At 43.1% G+C, this 24408-nt stretch overlaps 1 protein-coding gene across 3 annotated transcripts in view; it reads left to right on the top strand.

Moving 5' to 3' along the window:
• The first annotated feature begins 5633 nt into the window (after positions 1 to 5633).
• The window catches only part of grm8a (glutamate receptor, metabotropic 8a), a 218706-nt gene continuing 199931 nt past the window's right edge, over positions 5634 to 24408 (top strand). For 2 of the 3 annotated variants that reach the window (XM_085769754.1, XM_085769756.1), the window contains exons 1-2: positions 5634 to 6117; positions 10985 to 11817. In XM_085769754.1, coding sequence (XP_085625880.1) covers positions 11275 to 11817 — 543 coding nt within the window. In that variant the 5' untranslated portion in view covers positions 5634 to 6117; positions 10985 to 11274. Of the gene's footprint in view, positions 6118 to 10548; positions 10777 to 10984; positions 11818 to 24408 lie in introns of those variants that run through there. The other variant, XM_085769755.1, reaches the window with a different exon arrangement.

The following is a 24408-nucleotide window of genomic DNA, read 5'->3' as shown; positions in this document are numbered from 1 at the left end:
GAGAATTAATGGGCGAAAGGACCGAGCACAGAGCAGAGATGAAGGAAACAAACAAAAGGAAAGATGGAGCACGTCAGGAGTGAAGTACAAAGGATTTCCCTCCTTTTGCTTCAGAACCAAATGTATTGTTGGAATCTGACTTTTATTTTTTTGTATGGTTTGATTATGAAACCAGCCAGCTTGCTGGACGGTGGCGCTGCTATCAGAAAAGAGACTGCTCACTACTGCTGTATATATCTGTATTTACCTACCACAGTATGTAAATATAGATCCATATGCAGATAACTGATTTGTATTGTACTGCTTTGCTCTCGGTAAACCGCCTTTAGCATGGATGAAGGTACAGCAGATTGTGTGTGTGTTTGTGTGTGTGTGCGTGCATGTGTGCGTGCGTGCGTGCGTGAGTCAGTGTGAGAAACAGGGACGGGATCAGAACTGGATCGTGACTTCCACAGGAGTCAGCCTGGAACAAACTGTATTCAGAAGGAGAAAGCAGATTTCTTCATCTGGCACCGATTCACAAAATGTATTTCAGTTCTGTTTCACTATCAACGTCTGCAATCAGCTGATCAGTTCATTGGTTATATTCAAAGCCACTTTCTCAACATGATGACAGAACACCAGAAAATAGATTTTCACTTGGAGGTGCGTTTGTCCTGCTGTCTCACAGAGAACCTGTCCCCATGGTGTGTCCTGCCTGCCTTAGCGTTGACAGTCACATTCTTCTTCTCATATAAATGTTTCTTCACACATCTTCACTTAATTTGTGATATTCCTCACTCTAGCAGGCCACAGTCTTATTTAGGAACTTGTTGTATCTGCTCTGCAGTGGCCAACAAAAGGCTCTGGGGCCCACGTTTTTGTATCAGATGATCAAATGTTCATTTCGTACAAGGGTAGAGTGTGTTTGCGGTTTTCCTCAAGAATTGTGTGTGCACTTTTTCTAATCCCACTTCTATCAATTCCCACTGGTTACTTGTGTTTTACTACATGTCACTCTTATTTTCTGCCTTCTCTGCTCAGACTTGATTGCATATTTGTGTAGGGCGTTTTCCTTTTGCTTGACCTCACCCTTACATCTATATGTGAACCAACTTATCAGCCCCACAAACAGACAGCCTGGTTAAAAGAGAGACATCAGGCTGTGAGAAGAAAGGCTTCAATAAGGCATCTAACCAAATTTTATTTTAGCATATAAGAGATGAAACATACCCTATGTGGTAAATGATTTGTGTTAATGAGTGAGAGTCCAGTTTAGAGAACATGGAAGATGAGACTTTTGCCAGCTTTGGTGTAACAGCCACACTTTGCGCTTTAGACAGTAGAACCCATTAACAGGAAGACTTTATTCCCTGAAAGGAAATATCGCACCAATTATCACCACCATGATGGCGGTCAGAAAAAACATCCTCACAAAGGGTTACTGTGCCGTGCCTCCCACCTACTGCACTGCTGAAATGCTTTTCCTCACTTTAGCCCATCAGGGCTAAAACCAAAACTGATAACAGTGTCAGAGCAGCACAGCAGCCAGTGAGTTCCTATAAAGCAGATGTGGCTTTGTTAAAGTAAAGCAGGGGCAGGTGTAGCAGGTGTAGCAGGTCGGGGACTCTGCTATTGGTGGTGCCAACATTGATTATTGATATTAAAGGGCCAAAATGGGAGACCCGCCTCTTCTAAGCTAAACACTTCACCTTCTCCTTAAAAGTTTACATGAAACTTTTTCGCTCCATTAAAAAAAAAAAAATGCAGGGGCCTGTTCAACTAATCTTTGTGAACGTTTCTTTTTTACCTTACCAACATGATCTCCTTTAGTTCGTTTCAAAATGGGCTTTCATGTACTCAAAGTTTAGGGGGCTGCATTTGTTTGATCACAGCTCCCGAGGTAGTCTTTGAAACACTGGCACATGACAACAGTGGGGAGGAAAGGATTGAGGAAGACCAAATGTAGATAATGTCTTAATGTTCAAAGCCATGAAATGGAACAAAACCAGAATAAAAAAAAAGAAAGACCAAACTTTATTTTTATAACCGAACACGCTAATACGACAAGGTCTTGAAAACATGTATATATGGATACATCCTACAGAGATGGTATAAAATAATAGTTATAATAGTCACAATAGTTATTGACTTGTATTAACTGTTGGTTGACCATATGCTTCAAACATGTTGGACTAGTTACTGCTCTGTCAGTGTTTAATACTGAGGCAAATCTGCGTTGTTCCATGATTAGTTGTCCTTTTTTTTTGTATCATTCCTTTTTCAAGAGGACGTTTTTGTTGCAGTGTGTTAAGAAGACGACAGGATTCAAACCTCAAAAGACTCTTAGGACTTTTTTATGTTGTCATTTCTTTAATCATCAGTTGTACTATGTTATTAAACTCACATCCTAGAAAACCTGAAGAGTTAGAGAAGCCTTTCAGATGTGACGAGAATGTTAAAACCAACCACTTAATAAATAAAAATGTACTGCTTCAAACCTCGAGGAGGAGTTTGGTGCTTTGTTTTTTATCCTCGGATATGAGTCACAAAGTTGCATCAGTCATGTTTGTTTACCGCACTTGCAGGAAGGAGATTTTATTTGCCTTCACAGGAACTGCTTCTTTAGACATTTACATCTTCCCCTTTTCTTTTCTTTTTTAGTTTTCTGATTCTTCCTCTGATAATTTCCTTTGGTGCAACACGTCACTGTTTGTTGTGGATGAAATAGAGGGATTTACCACGCTGACATGAATAAGAGACATTGGTTCAGTGCATATTGACCCAGCATGTATTGAAAGGAAAAGTGCTGCATATCTTGTGGTAGTTTGTGTTAAGACTGAATTCAGAAACGCAAGGTTGGTTTATATCTTTTCTTAACCTCCATTAGTAGTGGCGCTTTGATGTTTCAAAGACATCTACCAGGCCGACAAAGGATGGTTGCGTCATGGGAAATGTGGGATCTAGAAGTGTTGGGGATTAAACAGTCCAGATACCATGGCCTTTGCCCCTCCAGTTTAACCATTGCTTTTCTAACCTGTCTCTCCCACAGCTTTACAGAGGCACAGTACTAAACTCCTCAAGTCTTTGTCAGCAGCCTACTTCTTTCAGGGGAGACAAAGGAAGTCTTTGGAGGGATGGTGCTTACATCAAGGTAACCCAATACTCTAAGGAAATCAAACTTTATCTTACTTAAGGCTGTAGAACCTTAAGGATCCTTGATGTTCCCTGGTCCACACATCAGAAACCAGTGCAGCTGTACTGCCCTACAAAGCAAAAAGGCAGTAACTACGCAGAGTTCCGAACTGAGAAAAATGACTTTAAAGTTATCCTGTTGTCCAGCCTAAGTAGTTGTAGGTAGATTATTGGACATGAGGCAGTTTTGTTACTTTGTATTAGCTTATTCTTTGTACATATTAATTCTCATATTTGATTTGATGTTTTACCCCTATTTTGCAGTTACTGTATTCTTGCTCTGTATTACTTGCCAAAAATGTGGCACCATACCAAGGAAAAGGGCAGTAACTGCAGATTCTTCAAAAACTATTCTGTCACAACTTGTGCTCTAGGTGTGTTAGATACACTGTATTTGGACTAATTGGAACCATTTGTTTCCCTGAACATGGATATACCAAACCCAAAGTAATCTGACCATTTTAGGCCAATATTTTCCACCCGGAAATTCTGGTGCTGAAATTGCTGTTTAAAGTGTCTCACATTCCTAAACTGTATCAAAGCCCAAATTAGGACAATTTATTTTGAATAGTACCAGTATGGGAAACATGGAAACAGTAACTTCACTCTGCGGCAACACGGTTGTTTTTACTTTAAGTAAAACAAAGCAAAAGTACAGTAACTGACAGAGTAACGGTAGTTACTGCCTTCTTGCTTTGTTTCACTAGGGCTTTTTGCAGTTACTGTAAAAACGACTACCATTTTTCTCCAAAACGACACACATTTGAGATAAGATATTTTGTCACATAACAAAGGATGCCTTGAATGTCATGAAAATGATAATAACTCATTTTCGACCAAAAATGCAGTTACTGCCTTTTTGCTTTGTAGGGCAGTGTAGTCCGTCAGTCTGGTGTCTCAGACGTACTGAAAAGCTTTAGGTAGATTTTGACTTGTAGAAATAATACACAGGACCTTTACTCAAGCTAAGTAGCAACACCACACTGTGGAGATACTAATTTCTGTCTGTGTCACATTATTACAGTTGTAGTTGAACATAGTAGACCAAATTTATATCCACTTAAAGCATGATACTTGAACTAAAGATGTTTCTACATACCAATTTTTACATTTCTGGCTGTATCTTGGAGCTCTTTAACCTTCAAAAAGGAGTTACATGTGTCACCAAAACTAGTTTAGTCACAAACATAAGGAGTGAAATGTTACAAAAATGTGATATTCAAAACATTTTATTCAGAGCTTAAAGGGATAGTTCACCCAAAATTCAAATTTCACTCATTATCTACTCATCCTCAAGGGCTGGGAGAAGTTTCAGAGTCCTCCGTGCCTTCTCTGAGTTACAGGGGGGCTCGGTGCAGCACTGCATGTCCATATGAAGGTTGCGAATGGGCCTCACTTTCCTTCGGCCAAAAAGACACACCAAAAAAAACATCCAAATACCTCCTTAGTGCTCGTCTGTAATGTCCGTCTTGTATTGAAGCCCCAACATGAGAAATTGTTCCAAAAAAAATTAAATAAGTATAGGTTTTAAGCTTGTTTGTAGCGGAAGCTCCCAGTGTCTCAGTTCACTGCTCTGTGCAAATCTCGCGAGATTCCGGCAGAGCACACTGGGAGCTTCCGCTACAAACAAGCTTAAATATAGACTTATTTAATTTTTTTCGGAACAATTTCTCATGTTGGGGCTTCAATACAAGAGGGACATTACAGATGAGCACTATGGAGGTATTTGGATGTTTTTTTGGTGTGTCTTTTTGGACGAAGAAAAGTGAGGCCCATTCGCAACCGTCATATGGACATGCAGTGCTGCACGGAGCCCCGCTGTAACTCAGAGAAGGCACGGAGGACTCTGAAACTTCTCCCAGCCCTTAGTCGACATAAGGGTGAGTAGATAATGAGTGAAATTTGAATTTTGGGTGAACTATCCCTTTAATCCCTAACTAATAAATGTTTTTAAAGTTTCTCACTTCAAAATTGTTTTTCCTTGTAAAATCAAACGTTCAACATGTGGAATAAGGACTAGACTAAGACCAAGTATAGAGGGCATCATGTAATTCTGAACTTCCTGATATAGGGGGGATTTGAAACTGACCCAGGTTACAACTATCCCCAACTTTCTGCTGCAGTTACACCCCTTCTACCACCAGGTGGCGCCATTGCACCGCGTCCTTCCCGCCCTCCTCGGCTCGTCGCAGCGGCGAAGTGTTGCGCACATTCTTCCACATTGTCACATAGGAGGAGAACACCCGGGCCCGTTTCGATTGCCTGGTTTCTCACTCCACATGGCTTATCAAATTGTTATTACACAGCAGATGGGATGCGCTTCATTTATTTAATTCCACTCGCACCCAAAAGAAAAAAAAAATATGCCACGGCGCTTTGGTTTTTACAAGGGGGGGCAGTAAAAATGGATTGAAGTTAGGGCAATTAAAGAGTATCTATGGCGCATCGCCTGTGTGAGCATATTTTGATGACTTATTAATGTGTTCAAATAACCAAAGCCCTCCATTGTGGAAAACTATCGATCCGATTGATTGGTAATAAACTTGATTGAATGGGTGGACAGTGCCGGACGACAGTGGCGCAATTAGACGGTGATTTGGTGAGGGCGGGTGGAAGCGCATGTCTGTGATACATATGTTTCAGGTGGAGGGGGAGGAAGAGGAGGAGGAGGGGGGTGGTGGTGGTGGTTTGCTGTGTGCCTCAGTTGGCTGCGGAGTCGCGCGCTGTCCCTTTCAGCACCGACAGCCGCGCGAGGAGCCGGAGAGGAGGGCGCGCGACCGTTTACTGTGGTGGTGGAGCGGCAGCGGCGGCACGAGGACTTCTTTTCTTTCTTTCTTCTACGTGGCACTGCTGTTGGTTTGTTTTCTGTCTTTTTTTTTATTATTTCACCACGTAAAGTGCTGCTGGAAGCTTAGACAGAGGAGTATGGATAAAACCAATCAGGTGGGTTATACCAACATTATTGATCATGACTGACAGAGCCCCGGTGTGATGGATTCCTCTGCTCTCTCTCTCTCCCTCCCTCTCTCTCTCTCTCTCTCTCTCCCTCTGTACCGGAGACTCATTCTTGGGCATCCACTTCATTCCACGCAGCATCCCTCTATTGTCTCCTTAAACAAAATGTTGCCTTTCCATCACTGAAATCACGACGGAGCACTTTTCACCACATCTCTTGTTTTTTTTTCCCTCCTCTTCTTCCTCTTCTTCTTCTTCACCATCTCTCTCCTGCTTGCGGATTGTCTAATTTCTTTCACCATATCTTTTTTTTTTTTGCTGTTGTGGGGAGAAAAAACAAACAAACATCTCACCACTCCAGGAGGACTGGTGTTATTTTTGAGGGGGGGGGTATTTGGTGGTGGTGTGAAGGGGAGGAAAAAACTGCTGAGCTCCGCAAGGAAGTTGCTTGAGGCGAACAGGGACCCCGAGGAGTCCGCCGGAGGAGGCTGGAGACGGAGCTCCTCACCCTCTCACACACACACATAGGTCTACGCTGTCGGATGAATGAGATTTTCTGAGGTATCTCATATAGGCTCTGATCATTTCCCATTTTTTCCTCCTCTGAATGCTGTTGCACTGTTGTTTTCCCTCTCGCATTCCTCTGTACTGATGGATTCTGAGCTTTCTCTCTTATTTTATTGTCTCAGTTTGTTTCACTGCCTCTTTTTGTGGGATTTTATTGATTTTATTCCTAATTTTTTTTTTTCTGTCTGGATGTTCTGCAGGAGAAGGTAGGTGAGCACATGGAACCAGCTCAGCATGGCAGGTTAGAGCATTAAACAAACAAGCAAAAACAAAAAAACAAGGAGACAGGAGAAAACAGGCTTCATAATTTGCTTTCCCCCACAGATTATCATTGGTGCTGGTGCTTCTCTGCTGTTACTGAGGATGGCACTGTCTCTAATTAGGGTGCAATCAGGATACCACCACTGCCTTCCAGAGAGAAGCCTATAGGGCTGCATAATGAGCATACACCCTGAGACTTTGATCTCACATAGTCTTATTTCTGAACCTGTGGGCTGCGGTTTTTATCTCCAGACACATGACTTAATCACATCACTGGCATGTATTTTAAAAGTGAGCTCTGTCTCTTAGCAATGCATGCTGCAGATTTTTTTTTTACGCATTTATCCATAAGGCGGGAGCAATCAGAGGTGTTTTCAGTTGTAGATGGCGTCTAATATGTTGGCAGAGGAGTGTGGGTATATCCCAAAAAGACAGCGAATGAATTGTGAGTGGGAAAAAAAAATGAGGGTGCATTGAGGGAAGATCACCATTTGAGTGCGTCTTTGGACCGTGATCTTGTCAAATCTTTGGGAAAAAAAAAATGCTGCTGGAACATATGACAGATGGTGGAGATGGGAGCAAAGGAGGGGGTAGAGAGGCAGAGAGGTGGCAGAGAGAGAGCGACCACAATTGCTATGCGAGAGCCTCAGAGAAACACCTACTTAGAGGGAGGGAGGGAGGGAATGAGGAGGGAAGGATCGGAGGAGGGGATGGGGGGGAGACAGGGCAGCAGAAAAGCTATCACTTTCTGAAAAGAGCAGCACTCTCCCCAGAGGTCTGAGGAGGCCTGCAGAAGGTGATGTGACAGAGGATGATGGCAGCAGAGGAGCCAGAGGATGGTGGAGGAAGAGGGGAAGGAAGGAAGGAAGGAAGAGAGAAAGGAGGAGGAGGTGAGGGGGATAGGACTAGGCCAGGTGAGGAGAGGAAAAGCGGAAGCAGCAGGGAAGGAACAAAGGAGAGGAGACGGGGTAAAAGCAAGTGTCGAACAAGGAGTGGGCAACTCTGACACAGGAAGGAAACCGTGGGTGTAAATTAAAGAGAGTGATGAGCTCGCCGCAGCCTCCGGGGGCTTAACCCTCTTCATCTCTAAGCCACTCACCATCACAGCAGAGGAAACCTCCTTCCTGGGGACGTCTTGCTGTCTTCTCTCAGTCGGCCACACGGGAGCACAAATCTAGTTTCTGAGCCTTTTTGCAAAGCGTCGTGAAGCACAAGGGCTCTCCAGGGAGCGTGGGGGCTTCAGTTAAGGTTGGAAGATAAATAGCTATTAAGTTATTAAGAGGAGGAGTAGGATAAGATCAGATGTGACTGATGAATGAACACAGACGAGGGGTGTCACTGGTTTCCACCTCTTTGGAAATGGGATCATTCTCAATGAGCATGAGCGTAAATGAGACATGAAACTTCTAATAACCTCAGGGCCTCAGTTCAGTCACAGGCGTTCACACATTGCCCACATCTGATCTTTTGCCCCCCTCCCCTCCCCTCTCCTCTCACTCTCTTTCTCTTTCCTGGAGACACTCATGTAGCTGCGTCGTGAGAGAATGAATGTGCACCCCCTGAGATTAAAGATGTCCATTAGCTCAGCTTGTCCTGTAGGAAAATTCCAGCTGAAAAGGACGAGACGAGCAGAAGAGGAAGATCAGGGTGGAGATGATCAACAGAGGCTGAGTCTGAGTCTGAGAGCTGTATTGGACCCTATTAGTCTGTCGTCAGGGGTTAACCCTAACCTGATTGCAGTTGAATAATTGCGTGTAGTATGGCTTAATACCAGGGAGCTCCGGCCCTTCTGTTGAACCCCCTCCTGTGTCTGAGCCAAGGCGAAAAGTGTTGAATAAACAGTATCGTGGCCCAGAAGAATATATGGTGTTAGCAGCTGAATCAGAGCTGGCTAACCTATATAAAGCAAGGGGGGTTTTAATCATAGCGGGGGCGTGGCTGTGTATGAGTGGCTTTGACCTAAATCCATTTAGAGTGGAGAGAGACTGATGAATTAATTGGGACGGAATCGAATTAGAAATGGATTCATCGAGAGCGAGTCTCACGCTGTGCCTCCAAACCTGTTGGAGACCCCCACGTCGTGCAGGGTGAAGATTTGGGAGGTTTAAGTTTGGTGATTCATGCTTTGCTTTCAGTGTGCAGTGGAAAATTTATGAATAGGATCTCATGTAACCTCTGCTGAGACGGAGGGGCCTCGGGGAGCAACAAGCAGGGATGGGGGCCTCTGGTGACATCCTGTGAGATCAAGATGATGAGATGAGATGATGCAGGTGCCGCCTTCAGGCCTTTATCATTTAAGTTTCTAATGTGTTTTAGTGATGCATGCAGTATTGAAATCACATTTTAACGACTCATATTACCACAAGCTAATTGTTACAGGATGAACTTGGGAGTTTTACTAGGCCCCTGAGGGTCCAAGGCTGCCTTGAATATAGCCTTTGTTCATCAAACATTACATAGATTAATGTAGAATTTGAATGTTAGTAGATCTGTGAGGTTGATTCGTGGACATTTTCTCATGAGCAGGTTGTTTTTCTAAAGGAAAGGCATGATGGGATATTGAGAGTGGTCGATTTGAGCTCGCAAATGATTCTCCGAGGGAACATGAGCAATTAAATGAGATACAAGGCTAATTAATAGGCTAAACTGCATGAAATAGGCCATCTGAGTAGTGGAGCTCATGTCTATTGAGGTAAGCAGGATACCTTTAATGATAATAATTCTAATAGGACAGTGTAATGAAATGAATGTCAGCCAAACAGCCTTCAACTGCACTGAATGGCGCTGAATTTAATGTGATATCTTGTGTAATCCTCCATTCAAATGTAATTTCTATGAGCCTTTACATCTTTACTGAGGGCCGGGAGTTAGATATCCCTTGCCGGCACCATAATGAATGTTGTGTAACTACAGATATCAGGGACAAGGTAAAAAAAAAAGAAGAAGTTAACCCACCTTTAAATATGTATCTGGGGATCAAGAATTGTACGGATTGCTCCCTCTCTCCATGCAGGAGAAATAAAAACTGTGATTTTTTGGATCACGGGAGGCAAATGAGGAAATAAAATCCCCGGGGCGTCAGCTAATGAAAGCACATTAGCACTCGTATCATGTAGGAACGGACCGGTTTGTCACAACCAATTTTTCAGATCAGGTCCAAACCAACTGATATCACTTCTCTGGGATGTGGCTGCTCACTGGGGGGAGCATGGAGCCCCCCCCTTCCCTGCAGAAATGACTCATCAACAGTATAATTACTGTAAATGCTAAGGAATCACCATTCAACATGAAATATACCTGTTGTGATTTCAAGCTGTGTGTGAATGTGTGTGTGTGTGTGTGTGTGTGTTGGATGTAATGTGTTCATTTAGCTGCAGCAGGAGCAGCAGGTGTTTGAATGATGCAACACACTTGCTCCAAGGCAGCGCTCTCTCTGTCTTTTCGCCGCTGTCTCTGTTTCTCTCACTCTGTCTCTCTTGGTTCCTCTTTTCTGTCTCAACTTCCCCTTCACCCGACTCTCTCCCTCCCTCCCTCCCTCTCTCTCTTTCTCTCTCTCTCTCCCTCCCTCCCTCCATCTCCCTCATCTCCGCTGCAGCAGCCAGTCTGCACCTTTTGTGCGAATCGCCCGAGGACCTCGCCAAGGTTCTCTGCTGTCATTTTAACAGCTGTTCCACTCATCGATAGGCCAAGAGACGAGAGTGCGTCCGTTTGTGTGTCTGCCTGTGTGTAGAGGTGCTTACAAATTGACAGACTTTGGGTCTTCAATTATGAAAAGGCAGAGCAAATTTTGACAGCTCTCCAGTGAGAGGCTGAGCCCATGTGTGTGTGCAGGCGAATGAGCATGTGTGTATTTTTTGTGACTTGTTATTTTGCTATGCTTGACTGCGTTTTTTTTTTTTTTTTTTTCCTTCTCCCCCTGCCCAGGGGGGTTTACATAAGTTTGTCAGGTGGACTGTGCATCCCTGCAGCAGCTTAATGTTCACATCACACTGGTTACTCAGACATCCTCTCCGTCTCTCTTCAACAGGCTCTGCTGAAGATGTGACTTGTGGATTAGGAGCTCTTCACCTCGACTAGATTCATCCAGCGCCGGTGCCACGTTTCAGCTCCAACGCTCTTTGTCTTTCACTCTCTGTCTCTTCTGGAATATGATTCACCCATGGGGCTCGGCTAGCTCCACGCCCGGGGTCCATTCCCCCTCCCTTTCTGACCAGTAGGAAGGCCTATACTCTTTAATATTCCTGAAATAAGATCCCCCCATCTTGGAATACCTCCTCTGAGATCACCTTAGCTCGAATCCTGTCTTATCTCCCGATCATGGAAGCACAGTGGAACCCGACTTCCTACCCACAGTCCCCTTCTGTCGTTTTCCTGCTGGTGGCTACTTCCTACACTTGGCTCCTTCCCGTCGCCACCCCTCAGCGGATCCCCACAGACCCGCAGGCGGCTCCAGAGTACGCCCACTCCATCCGACTGGACGGGGACATCATCCTGGGAGGATTATTTCCCGTCCACTCCCGGGGAGACCGCGGCACGCCCTGCGGGGAGCTGAAAAAGGAGAAGGGCATCCACCGCTTGGAGGCCATGATGTTCGCCATCGACCTGATCAACAAGGATCCGGAGCTGCTGCCCAACATCACGCTGGGGGCCCGGATCTTGGATACCTGCTCCAGGGACACGTACGCTCTGGAGCAGTCCCTGACTTTTGTGCAGGCCTTGATCGAGAGGGACGGCTCCGACGTCCGCTGTGCTAACGGAGACCCTCCCATCTTCACCAAGCCGGATAAAATCGTAGGTGTGATCGGAGCTGCAGCCAGCTCAGTGTCCATCATGGTGGCCAACATCCTGCGCCTGTTTAAGGTAAGATTTCTCTCTCCTCTCCTCTCCTCTCCTCTCCTCTCCTCTCCTCTCCTCTCTTCCCCTCTCCTCACGGCAACATATCTTTTTGAGTGATGGCCACGGCGGCCACTTTCACATCCCTCCCCTCACTCATCATCACTGGCGAGATAAAGTTCAGTGATGACAACCAATTAAAATGTCGTCAGCCTTCCTGGAGCAGCAGCGTCACCTCTTCCTTTTCACCAATCGTGAGAGAAAGACTGATTTTTTTCCTGCAGCCTGAACATTTAGAAGCCTAAAGTGTGATTACATCTCATGTGTTCACTGTGTGTGTGTGTGTGTGTGTGTGTGCATGTGAGAAGAGATGTGTCAAGATGTGTCAAGAGAGGCTTGTAAGGAGGGGCTTTGTGTGTGTCTTTATATGTGTGTGTGTGTGTGTGTGTGCTGAACAGCTTAGATCCTTCCTGGCTTGTGGTCGAGCCAAATAAAAATGGCTGCCAAACACGGGTATCAATTACTGCTGAAATCTGTCAACGGCCACTTCATTCACTGCAGCATACGTTTGTGTGTGTGTGTGAGTGTGTGAGTGTGGGTTGTTTGTGTTGTCTAAAAGAGCATCTCTTTGTGTTTGTGTGTTTTCTAGTACATGTGTGGGCCTAATTGAGCATCCTTATGAGTGCACGTGTGTTTGCAACCCATCACTGTGTTTAATGTTTACGTCCTTGCAGAAGCTTTTGTATCTGTGATGGAGAACTCTTCTCTGCATGTGTGTGTGTGTGTGTTGGTGTTGTCATCATTAGCTGACCAGAACTGATGGATTGCAGGATGATGATGAAATATGAGTCCAGTGGTGACGCCCATGGCATTTCATATCCACATCTATCCCACGCTTTTTCCACACTTTTTTGTGTTTGCCTTCTTTTGGAAAAATCCATACAGCACGTGCGAGTGTGAGCATTCAGGATTGTGGGCGTGTGTGCGCGTGTGTTTTAGCCCACTTGTTAACAACCGGCTCGTGCTTTGAATGGAAGATTTGCATATTTAAACAACAACAACAACAACAACAACAACTAAACATGATTTATGCCAGGATCTGTCACATCAACAGCCCTTGAACACAGTGCTTCTCTGGCTCCGCGCTGCCTCGCTCTCATTTGCCTAATACGATTTAGAGCATTGTGTGTGTCTGTGTACACGTGTGTTGTGTTGTATGTCACTGAGGGAGTGAATCCTCTGTGTGTCCAGCGATATATAACAGTCTGTTTGGTTAAGTGTGCCAGGAATTGTCCATGTGTGTGTGTGTGTGTGTGTGTTGGGATTCTTAAGTATTTAGTGACCGTATTCATATGTGTGTGTGTGTGTGTGATGATATCAACCATAGGCCTGTGGCGGTGGTGTTATATGACATGGGACTGTATCTTTCTCTGTATGGTTAAACATGAATAATGCAGCATGCGTCACTGTCTGAAAATAGCATAGAGGACACAGATACACATACACATACACATACACATACATACATTCGCATGCTGCAATAAACATATGTCTTTTTTTAAATGGGCTAATCTGACAGTGCCAGTCACAGCCAGCCGCCCACTCAACACAAGGGGCTCAGAAAGCAAATACAGCAGAGAGAGAGAGAGAATAAGAAAGAAAGGGAGATAGAACGTGTGTCTTTTAATCTCGCAGCAGACAAAAGAGATTCAAACAACAGATTGTGCGAAAAAATCCACATCCAAATCCTCAAGAAAACAACCGTCTCCCCCCCCCCCCCCCCCCCCCCCACAGAAGGAGCCGTGTGCCGACAATCACAGCTGAGAGACATCACGTCCAACAAAAAGTTGTTGGTGTTTCTCTTTGTTTGGCTCCCCTTTTGAAGATTATCTCCAAACTGCTTCTATACTAGGATGATACAGTGCAGAGAGAGAGCGGGGGATGACATGAGATATAATAGAGATGTAACTTTGTTAATCCTCGTGGGGGAACCAGGCAAGTCCCATAGGAATTTCACACAGGCATAAAAGGAGCAGAGCAAATGGGAGGTCATTTAAACACACTAATCTGACAATCTGAACACTGCACGTCTTCATTTCTTAGTTCTGACCACTGTTACCATCAGTAATGATAACATTGAAATCACTAAAGTAATTGCTGAGATCTGGGAGCTACAGGGCAAGAAATGAGGAGTCATACAGTTAAAGCAGATTATCTAAACCAAAAGCCAACCCTAGAGTCAGGATCCCCAAAAGGGGGTCACAGTGTAAATCTGAGAGGGTGAGAGATGATTAACAGGCCTTTAAAAAAGATTCAAATACACAAGTAAAAAAGATTCATTCAAGTGGTGATGAGGGGGTTTCAAGGGATCACACTCTGAAACGACTGATCCTTTAATAAAAACTACTTCATCCAGTGATAAAAATCAAATGAGAGAACTCCCAAAATGTTGGTAATAGTCCCTCACGGCACAGGAAAAGAGCGGTGCAGTTCAGAATCTAACCAAGACTGTGATCTGTGATGAATCTTGCCTTCTCAGATCTCAGCAATAAACCTGATTCCGGTAGAGATGATGGTGAAAACTACAACAATAAAGCTGAAGTTCCTCTTTAAATAGTCATCATTGCGGCAGCTGTGCTCGGGTGTAATGAGTTCTTAGTCGAGCTCATTCACTCGGCTCTGTTTTGTTTTCAGTCTGCATTGTTCTTTGGATCTGTGAGGAATTGAATTAATGAGTATCCTATTGATTTGTATGATGAAGACAAGACAGCTGTTGCTCAGGGGTTCCACAAATTGAAAGCCTGAAACATCTTATCCATCACTTACTTGCACTTGTTTTGTTTTTTTTGTCTTTTCCCCATATTTTGTCTTTATTTTCTCAGTAACAACTCTGCCTCAGAAACTTACTGCCTCATCCTTTTCATATTGATTGTGTTTGTGCATTGTTGGTAATTACAGCAGCACTATGGATCTGTGATCCCATGAGAATTTTGGTCACGTCTAAAACCACTTTGAGCCAAAGCTTAGCTAAAGCTGATGGAGTATCCCCAAATATTTGCACTGGAAACACCCAATAACACATATAAATGCTAAAAAATACAGCTATCAGTTATTGAGGAGGTGATGGCTGCCTTCACATCAGTACTAGTACTAATAGATCCTCTGAATGTGGGTGCGTGTGTGTGGGAAGCTTTGTCTGATCCGTTACCAGGAAGTCCTCACTATCTTACAATGAAGTGAAAGGCGCCTTTCACTCAGTGACACTCACACACTGCGTGACCGAAGCCGAAAATGAAATGCAATTCATAAATTGATAAGTGGTGGCTGTCCCCTGGTGAGTGCAAATGGAACGTCTCTGCCTCAGGGAATTTAGGAAACACTGCTATTATACACACACACACACACACACACTGAAGTCTCTGCCCTTCATTCAATCAGCGTCAGTTCCACTTGATTCCGCTTGAGGCTTTCAAACACACCAACATGCACACACAAACAAACACACATGTACTCACACACACATGCTCCTCTGTTTCCTTTTAGGAGACAATTTATTATTATCTGTGTGTGTATGCTGGCATGTTATTTTTTTTTTTAATGAAGTTGTATGTTTCGAGGCCAAGGTCAGAAATAGAAGGCTTTCCCACGCTCCCTCAAATGCATCCAGCTGTGCATGAGAAATGTGTGTGTATGTGTGTGCTGCTGCTATGGAAGCCTTTGCATCTCAGTAAAGAATGTTTTACATATGGACATGTGCACATCCATATGTGCATGTATGTATTAGGAAGACAAGCGGCAGACGAGCCCTCCGATTGCTTCCATAATTCAGCCGCAGCGTCCTGTCCTCTCTCTGCTCTGTCTGGGGAATTAACTGCTGCACCGTGTGATATCGCTGATATATTCATCTGCTTGTGTATTACCACAGCCATGATTGCTTTCCTGAGTACTGCCGTCGTTGTTTGAGGTAACACACATACACACACGCCGACTCACAGGAGGATCAGGGAATGAATCTGCAGGATGTGCATGTATGAAAAATCTGTTTCCATGTGCACCCCGTGCCTCCACACATGCACGTGCAAATAAATTCAAATACTTTCCTATGTTAAGCAAATCAACAAGAGCAAATGTTTGCTCAAACCCTTGTGAATGCACAGCAGCAGGCTCGGGCTTTTGTGCACTTAAAAGCCATACAAAAACAATCTCCTTTTCAGGCACTGCTACACCCTCTGAATTACAAATCAATTTGGCGTTCAGCTTCACGAGGATGACAACAGCTGCATTAAAATGTAATTAACGGCAGACGAGGTAATTTCATTCAGATGCCGATTCAGACGCAGTTCCCTCCTCGACGGGTTTGCTATTATTCTCAAGGTCGGGCAGAAGTTTGGCCTCTGATCTCGTCCTAATCCTGCAGACTGTTGGATGAAACTGTGACAGGGAAGAGTGTGAAGGAGACTTTACAAGTAAGAGGGCGAGGCGGGAAAGAAAGAGGTAATGAAGACAGAGAGAGAGAGAGAGAGGGTTTAATGAGAGACAGGGAGGAATGAAGACAAAAAGAGGACAAGGACGGGAAAAAGAAAGACACAAGAGGGAGATAAAACGATAAAAAAAAAAGCAAGCAAGAGAGACTGTGGCATCCTCTAGAGTGTAATGATGTGGTGTTGATTTCCTTCATGGAGGCATTACGCATTAAGAGGGTGATGATAATGAAGCCAGAGAGCACACTGAACAGCAAGCAAGAAAACTCATTAGGCCATGAGTGGGTCTTCGTCTTGCGTCAACTGGTGCGCGTGAACGCCACTCGGCCTGTCTCTGTGTCTTCGGCGCGCACGTCGCGCTCGCTTCGAATCATCTGCAAAGAGTGGAAACATCACGGTCCTGCAGACGAGCAGGACACGATCATCCAACCTCTACTAACGAAGGCAGGCTTAATGAGCAAATGGTTAATGGAGGGAGACTTAATTGTCCTTCTGAAATAATTTATTGCTTTCATTTGTTAAGTGTTGCCTGGAGATGATTCACTTGTAATCATATGTAATGTGTGGGACTAAATTGGATTTGTTAGTGCAAGAATAGAGCAAGTCCTTTGACCTGGCTTTGAAACTGATTGAACTTGGACTATATTCGGAGATGGGAGCCATAATAACTGCAACATGACATTATACAGGAACATAATGACATTTTTCTTCTATTATTAAGTGGCAAAATTTCATATAATTTACCAGCCTTGCTTGAATTCACACAGACAGCAGCAGAAACATGAGAACATATGTACATACACCTAGTGGCTGATGGGAAACAAAGGTAATTTAAAGTTTAATCAAGATCTTTGCTGAGAAACAAGAAATCATTAGAAGCACGTTTAATGAAACTGCTGACTGTGTTAATGTGTGGATTTATTTGTGTCCACTTGACCATGAATGTGTGTGCGACTGGTGGAGGGGGGTTTTCTTAAAGGGATTAATCGAATTGTGTGTGTGTGTGTGTGTGTGTGTGTGACAGAGAGAAATAGATAGAAGAGTAAACGAGAGACTGTCTGTGAGTATTATCTACGTGTGTGTGTGTGTTTGGAGGGGTCCAGTGTATAGAGTGCATTAAAGTGGAATGAGATTGTATCTCTCCTCTGCCTTTCATCAGGGTTGTGACTGAATAGAAGCTCAGATAAGAGACAAGTGAAGCCATTACACTCGGGCAGAGGTTTCACACATCACAGCTGGACGAGAGAAAGGGAGGGAAAAAAAGGCCATTTTAACTTGTCATGACATTAATGTCACATTTATGTTATGTTATACTTTACAGAGCTTTCTTACAGTGGCTGTAGAGGCATGTGGCACACAGGTGTAACTAATAATATTACAGTGAAATGTAGCCAACGTTAATGTTGTTAGTTACACCTGAGCTCTCACTGTTATGCTGCTGCTGTTGTGAGAAAGGCCGGCTCTCCCCTCTCTGGTAATATTCCCTCTGCTTTGATCCACCCTGACTCTTAAGGAGCAGTTTTCAGCTCCTGCACAGCACCTGGGGATCAGCTCCGTTTCTTATTTTGCATCTTGAGGAGGTGGAAATATTCCCTCCATACTCAACATGCATGGTTTTGGGGGGGTGAGGACTTGCACTGGAGGGGATTTGGGGTTTTATGTGAGTTGCCAATGCTGACTATTGAGCCAACATTCATGACAGGCGTGGTGTTGCCAGGAAGCCATGCCAGTGAGTCAGCATGCACAATACCAGGACCCTGGCACACTCTTGTGGAGCTCACTCATTATTAGCAGTATTAGTCACACCCCTGTTTGAGAAGACTGTGAAAACGAGGTATTGACTGCAGCAGAAGCACGATAAAACATGTACATAATTATTGACTTGAAAGGAATATATTGGTTCATAATTTCAGCCATCTGTGTTTGCCTATATGTTGTATTATTCATGCGACAATTGCACATCCATTAAAGGCTAAATCACCTTGCTCTATGAAAGGATACCCAAGGTTCAAATGCTTGCGTGAAACTTAACTTGCGATTCCAACATGAATTTCAGTTGTAACTTAGGCTCCCTGATGAAGTGTTTTCAGCACGCATGATTTCACCACTTGCTCTGGAAGACAGTGGATCTGCATTGGAATGATGCTGCAGTAATGGATTCTCTCATTTGAAATAAATGAACTCGACAAGGAGGGAAAATGAGATCGAGGGGAGGACTCGCACAGTGGAAATGTTTTCTAGGAGTGAGGAGTTTCATTCCAAAATGAGATATTGGCTTACTCCACAATGTAAACTTGATGCCTGGCCTTAAACAATGATTGTAGTAAAAGCCATTCCATATTATTGTCTTGTATTTGACTAGCCTATAGATTATATCATGGGGGTAAGCCAGCTCTTCCTCTCTCGTTGGTTGAGTTGTAATAAAAAGCTTTCATCTTTTTGGTCTGGTTGTTTTTTCTGGGCATTAGAGAATTGATTTAGGCAGGTTGCATCTAATTTGGGCTACTTTAAAAAAAACAAAAACATTAGGATGTCTTCCAGGTTTGAAAAACTGGGGCTGTTTTCAACAGGGTTTCAAAGATAGACTTGAAGTGGAGGTGCAATGGGAGAAGCATAAAGTGAAGCTGCTGTGCAAAGGGACAGGTGCAGGCAGGTGTTCCTCAAAACAGCAGAAAGTTAGTTATTGTAGTTTTGTCTGTTTTCAGCACAGTCAGCAGCTGTGGCAGTGACTCCAGCACCCATTACTGCCTAGTTGCCACAATGTGTGTCAATAAATCCGAGTCAAATCTGAACTCCATTAATTTATAGAGGATGATATCATTGCACCAAGGTCCAATCCTCATAAAGCATTAACAGATCTGCTTAGAAATAATAAAAAAGACCCAAAATCATGTCTGAGAATATTAAAATTTTCTTTAATATAAACATACTTCACTGATATATGTGGGTACGTCTAATGGCAAAAGCAAACATGAATTGCTAATGGTGAATTCAGCAGTTTCCAAAATGTAAAACAAAACAAATTGTATCCCAGTACCACTGAATCTATGGCCAAATTATACTTTGGTTCCTCAATATGGTCCCAGTGCAACAAATGGAGAGTACACCATACTTTCCAAATAACAACTGCAGTGAATTAGGTTATAAAAAACACAGTTTCCTCATATTTGGCCTGGGTTGTTGTCTAATGCAGCATGGCTCCACATGGTGAGATCTCACGTGCACAAGTAACAAACCAGATTGTGAGACTTCATGAAGATGGGAAAGAGTACAAGAGCATCAGTAGGCTACTGAACGTAAGCCAAAACGTACCTGCAGTAGCGGTTAGCAGGCACAGGAAGAGCTTTAGATCTGACAACAGAAGCCATAGAGGCCGTCCTCAAAGAGCGGTATCATGCACAACCTGCAAAATTGAACTATCACACATGATAAAGTGCCTCTCATTTGGCACAGGGATAATCTTTTAAAAATGGCACCAAACCAAAAGATTAAACCTTGCCAAAGATCATGTGAAGAGGCCCGGGAAATACTGGCAGCACATATTTTGCCTAGTTGAAACCAAAAGAAATTTGTTTGAAACAGATGGGGTCAGGCGTGTTTGGCATGGACCTGGCCAGGATTCGTATCACAGACTCCAAAGTGCTTGTGGGAAAAAAGTGACGTGTTGGGGAGATGACAATGATAGATGGCACTGTGAAAGGAACTCTGTATACCTATTTCGCTAACGATGGGTACACAATCACCATGTTGTGCCAGACTGAAACTGGGGAAACTGTGGTCAACTAGTTCATGTTATTGCAAATTTCCCCTAGAGGAGGACGAATAAAGTAGGAGCCTATCCATGCAATTATTCACAATTACAAATGACAGGTGTAGCATTGATCATAGGTGTACTTATGTTTGCATTACATTACTTGTTATAATTCAAACAACCTACCAGCTTTAAAAAAAATCCTGGGCTCTGATTGGCTGCCTTTGTCACGCTGATCTGAACCAGACTGTGAACGCACCTGTAACCTATTGAGGCAATCAATAGTTAACCTAGAGGACGTCCAATTCAACACCGTCATGTCGCTGCAGGACCAAAACTAAATTTTAAGACTTTCTTAGCCAAAATGAATTTTCAGCCATATACAGCAACAACAATAGGTAAGATAATCATTAATCGATAAAGTCGGCAGCTAGTTAATGTCAGGCTACTTTTGAAGTGTTGCTATTGATAGCCTAGCTACTAGCTTGTCATCTGAAGACCAGCCAGCTAGCAAGGATGACCTGTGGAAACAAACACCGTGATACATCGCTGGATATCGGATATTAACAATTTTATCTTCGGGAAAGAGAACAGAGAGGACTTCGAGGTCAAATCACGTGAGTTACAATCCTCTTTGTCCGTCTGTCTGTCCATAGTTCTCCTGTTAGTTAGTTTCTTCCCTGGTGGTCACTTGCAGTACCTTTCTGTGGCTGTGCTTATTTAGCTCCATGCTATGGGGTTGTTAGGTGATATCAAAGACGGTTTATGGTTTATAGTGTATCTTTGGTGATATATCACCAAAGATACACTATAAACCGTCTTTGATATCAAAAAGCAATAGGCCTACATTTGTATATATACAAATGTAGGCCTATTGCTTTTTGTTTATGTGTCTGTGCACTGGAGCACAAATATTTGGTGTGTCTGTAGTTTTGGGTTGTTCAGTCTCCTGTTGGTTGCTTGTGGATTGATTGGTGGGCTGTCAATATGCAATCAGTTGTAAAGCCATGTAGGCTATCTGATAGGTAATGCACTAATTTGCTGTGTCTCAGTGTGTGTGTTTGAATGTCTTTGTGTTTTGTACTCTCAGAAATTAAGGTGGCCATTTTACATTACGTATTTCATACTCTGAATTATTAAACGGGTCATTAAGAAATACAACTATATTAAAGAAAATATGTTGAGTTACAACGCTATGTCACAGAATGATGCAGGCCTACACTGAATATTTTCTATTTTTGTGTGCTCAGGACATTTCCACATAGCTCTGTGTACATATGGTCCATCCATTCCTATGGGAAACTCTGTCATCTTAGTGTCTTGTGAAACTCCTAGACTTTGCCTCTGGTGTGTTGCCAGACAGACCATATGCATTGCACTGAAAGATGGCTCTATTTTCTGTTTTTGTATTTTCTAGTTTAAATCCTCCCATAAAGAAATTAATTTCCTTGTGTTGAACCCAGGGAGATGTAGGCTAGGCTACTCTATATTAGAATTATAGACAAAGAACCAAACTGTATGGAAGCAAGGCAATATCATCCTATTATCGTGTGGCTTGTTGTATTCATCCACAGTGCAACAGTACTAAAATATTTAGAAAGAAACTCTCAGATGAAAGTGTAAATCTGATTTCTTGCTTCTGAACTTCAATACCGCTAAACTATTTGCTCAATTTAAGAGATAATTTAACTGGCCCCTCTGATGTGTTTGCTGGTCTTAATGTGGCTTAAAACTGCCACTGGGAATAAATTATGTAGCCTAACCTGCAGCTGGTTTGTTCTTTGAATAGTTAACAGGTTTGTGAGGACCTTTTTTTCCTGCCACATTTCATTTCATTTGAATGTGGGATAGTGACAGTGTTGACTGTGTCGGACTGGTCAGCATCTCAACAAAACACACTTGTGATCATGTTCCGAGTAAAGGGAGTGTGTCATATTTGCTCAGTGAGACCACTCTGTGACATCTCTGACAAAACTATTCAGGTTATCTTTCGGTCCTGTTAGAAAATAGCCTAACCAGACACACACAGACATGCACATGCAGTTGTGCAGCTATACAGGTCAGGTGTGAAATTTGGTGGTAGTCTGAAAATTACCATGGTATGTGTTTGAAATAGGAGAAAAGAGATTCTGTTTAGTCTGTTACCTCCTGTCCAATGTGTACATCAGATGTTGATGTTGTTGTTGGTTGTTTCAGCATTTCCTATATCCAAGATAACAAGAAACTGATCTGTGAAGGATTGATTTGCTCCTGCCATTAAAACATGATCTGATTAGATGCTGTCACTGCACTGGCCCTGTGCAAATGCTATGGCCCCATTGCTTTTGTGTACCATAACTGACAGAATGAACACTTGGGTGATAGGTTCAGCACTTTGCTGTGGGACTACATGGGTGGAGACAATGTTAATTTAATTTTAAAGTGTTTCTCGCTTGCTGAGAAAGTGTTGCTTCCTCCGGGAAAATGCATTGAGATTTAATTAATCAAAAATAAAGTGCTAAGTGTAAAAAATTAAATGGCACACAAACACAATTCATAGATTATTTCTCAAGTCTGTCACTGCGGTGTAGACAGGAAGTTGATGTGGAAAAAAATACAGCATTTTAATAATTTGGAGGCAAAAGGAGTCTATCTTATCTTTTCAGCAGTGTTTCCAGTGTTGAGGCTGGTGAAAGCTTTGTGAGGCTACAATGAGAACGCCCCAAATAGTTCAAAGATTGAAAATATATTCCAATATACAGTGTTTTTTAATAAATATGAGTGAAAGCAGGTTAGATAAGGAGACAAGATGTGAGTCTGGGAGAAACACACAGGGGGGAAGTGGCTTCATTTTTTAATAAGTAGCTGCTGGTGTAGAGCAAGAATTCCAAAGATAACATCATGCACATGTTTGATATGGAGCAATGAACACCAGCAAAGAATGCTTATGATGTTTGACAACGAAAGTAGCAGATGGAAAATAAGAAATGGAGAAAAAACTGTGGGCTTTGTTGTAATTTTCCTGTTGTGTCTTTCTCCACTTTATGATTCAGATTCACCTCTTAATCTGTTTCTACTCTGTCATTGTGATGTTTGCTCTCATCCATGTTCATTTTTTTCTTTTTTTTAAGCCTCTGCCTTTTTTCCATCCATTAAAAGAGGAGGATGGGGACAGTAAAAGGTGACAGACAGAAAGAAGCGGGGCAGTAAAGGTGATAGATAAGATGAGCGAAGGCATTCTCAGAGGAAAATAGTTCAGTAGAAGAGCAGGGGAAGACTTGAGGGGAAAAAAGATGGGTTGTGGGAGTGTTGTTTTTACATCTTGCCGTGATGTTACGTTAGATCAGAGTGAACAGGAGGGAGGAAAAAGGAAAAATCAGGTTAAGTGTTTGGAGTTTCTACATCCCTGCTCTCCTGCTCTTGGCATATCTCAATCTATCTTTCTTCTGCAGCTTCTTACTTTTCTGTTCCCCTTCTCCTGCACCCTTCTCTGACCATCTTAATAGCGGTGCCATATTATTTATGAAAGAAAGGCGTGAACACATAGAAAGAACATTAGCAGAGAGCTGCTGTCTTATTGCAAAGTACAATATCTGTGAGGGGACATTGACATGAAGCATGCACGCTTATGCATGCATGTGTTTAAAATAGATGTCCTCCTTTGGAGATTTATATAGAACATGACATGCTGGATATGACAGCCTCTTTCACACTCATACACACACACTATACTGCATTTCTATACCTTCTTTATGTTTCTATAGTAAAATGGCTATAATCAATATTATTGATTTATTGATTGATGGAGCCTGAAATGAGAGCTTATTTATGGCATAATTGCAGTAGTGTTCTCTGTATCAGGCTGGTTTTGCTGTATGAGATTGGTTTACTGGGGGTTTGGGAGTATTGGCATGCGTCTGTGTTAGAGAGAGAGAGAGGGGAGGTGTGTGTGTGTGTGTGTGTGTGTGAGTACATTACTTGCAGGGTTTTGCCAATTACCCCCCTAAGCATGAGGTCAAGAAGGAGAGAGACAGAAAATATTTCAGTATTTTCCCCCTTAATCCACATTCATTGTCTGCTTGGAATGGTCTCTCCTCCACTGCAGTGTCTCCTCTTCTCCCTCTCCCTCTTGTATTTACTCCTCTCCTCGCTTTACCTCCCTGCTTTTGCCAGCAGCCCTTATGTTGTGGTCTGACTGACATTAGCACTGCATGAAAAATGCAGCCCTCCAATTACTTTCTGTGAGGGGCCAGAAACAGTCCGTCTCAAGTTTTGTCCCAACACAGTGCAACAATATTGTTGAGCAGTGAGGTATGCACATGGTGCAATCCTGGGAGATGGTGTAAGATGAATGGTGTAATCTTACTGTTTACCTCTAATTTGTCAAGACAGCTGATAAGATAGTTG

This window comes from Trachurus japonicus, chromosome 23 (genome assembly GCF_045865225.1).
Source record: "Trachurus japonicus isolate A0001 chromosome 23, Traja_1.0".
NCBI lineage: Eukaryota > Metazoa > Chordata > Actinopteri > Carangiformes > Carangidae > Trachurus > Trachurus japonicus.
Note: the sequence above shows the minus strand (reverse complement) of the source record. Positions and strands in the feature narration are given on the sequence as shown.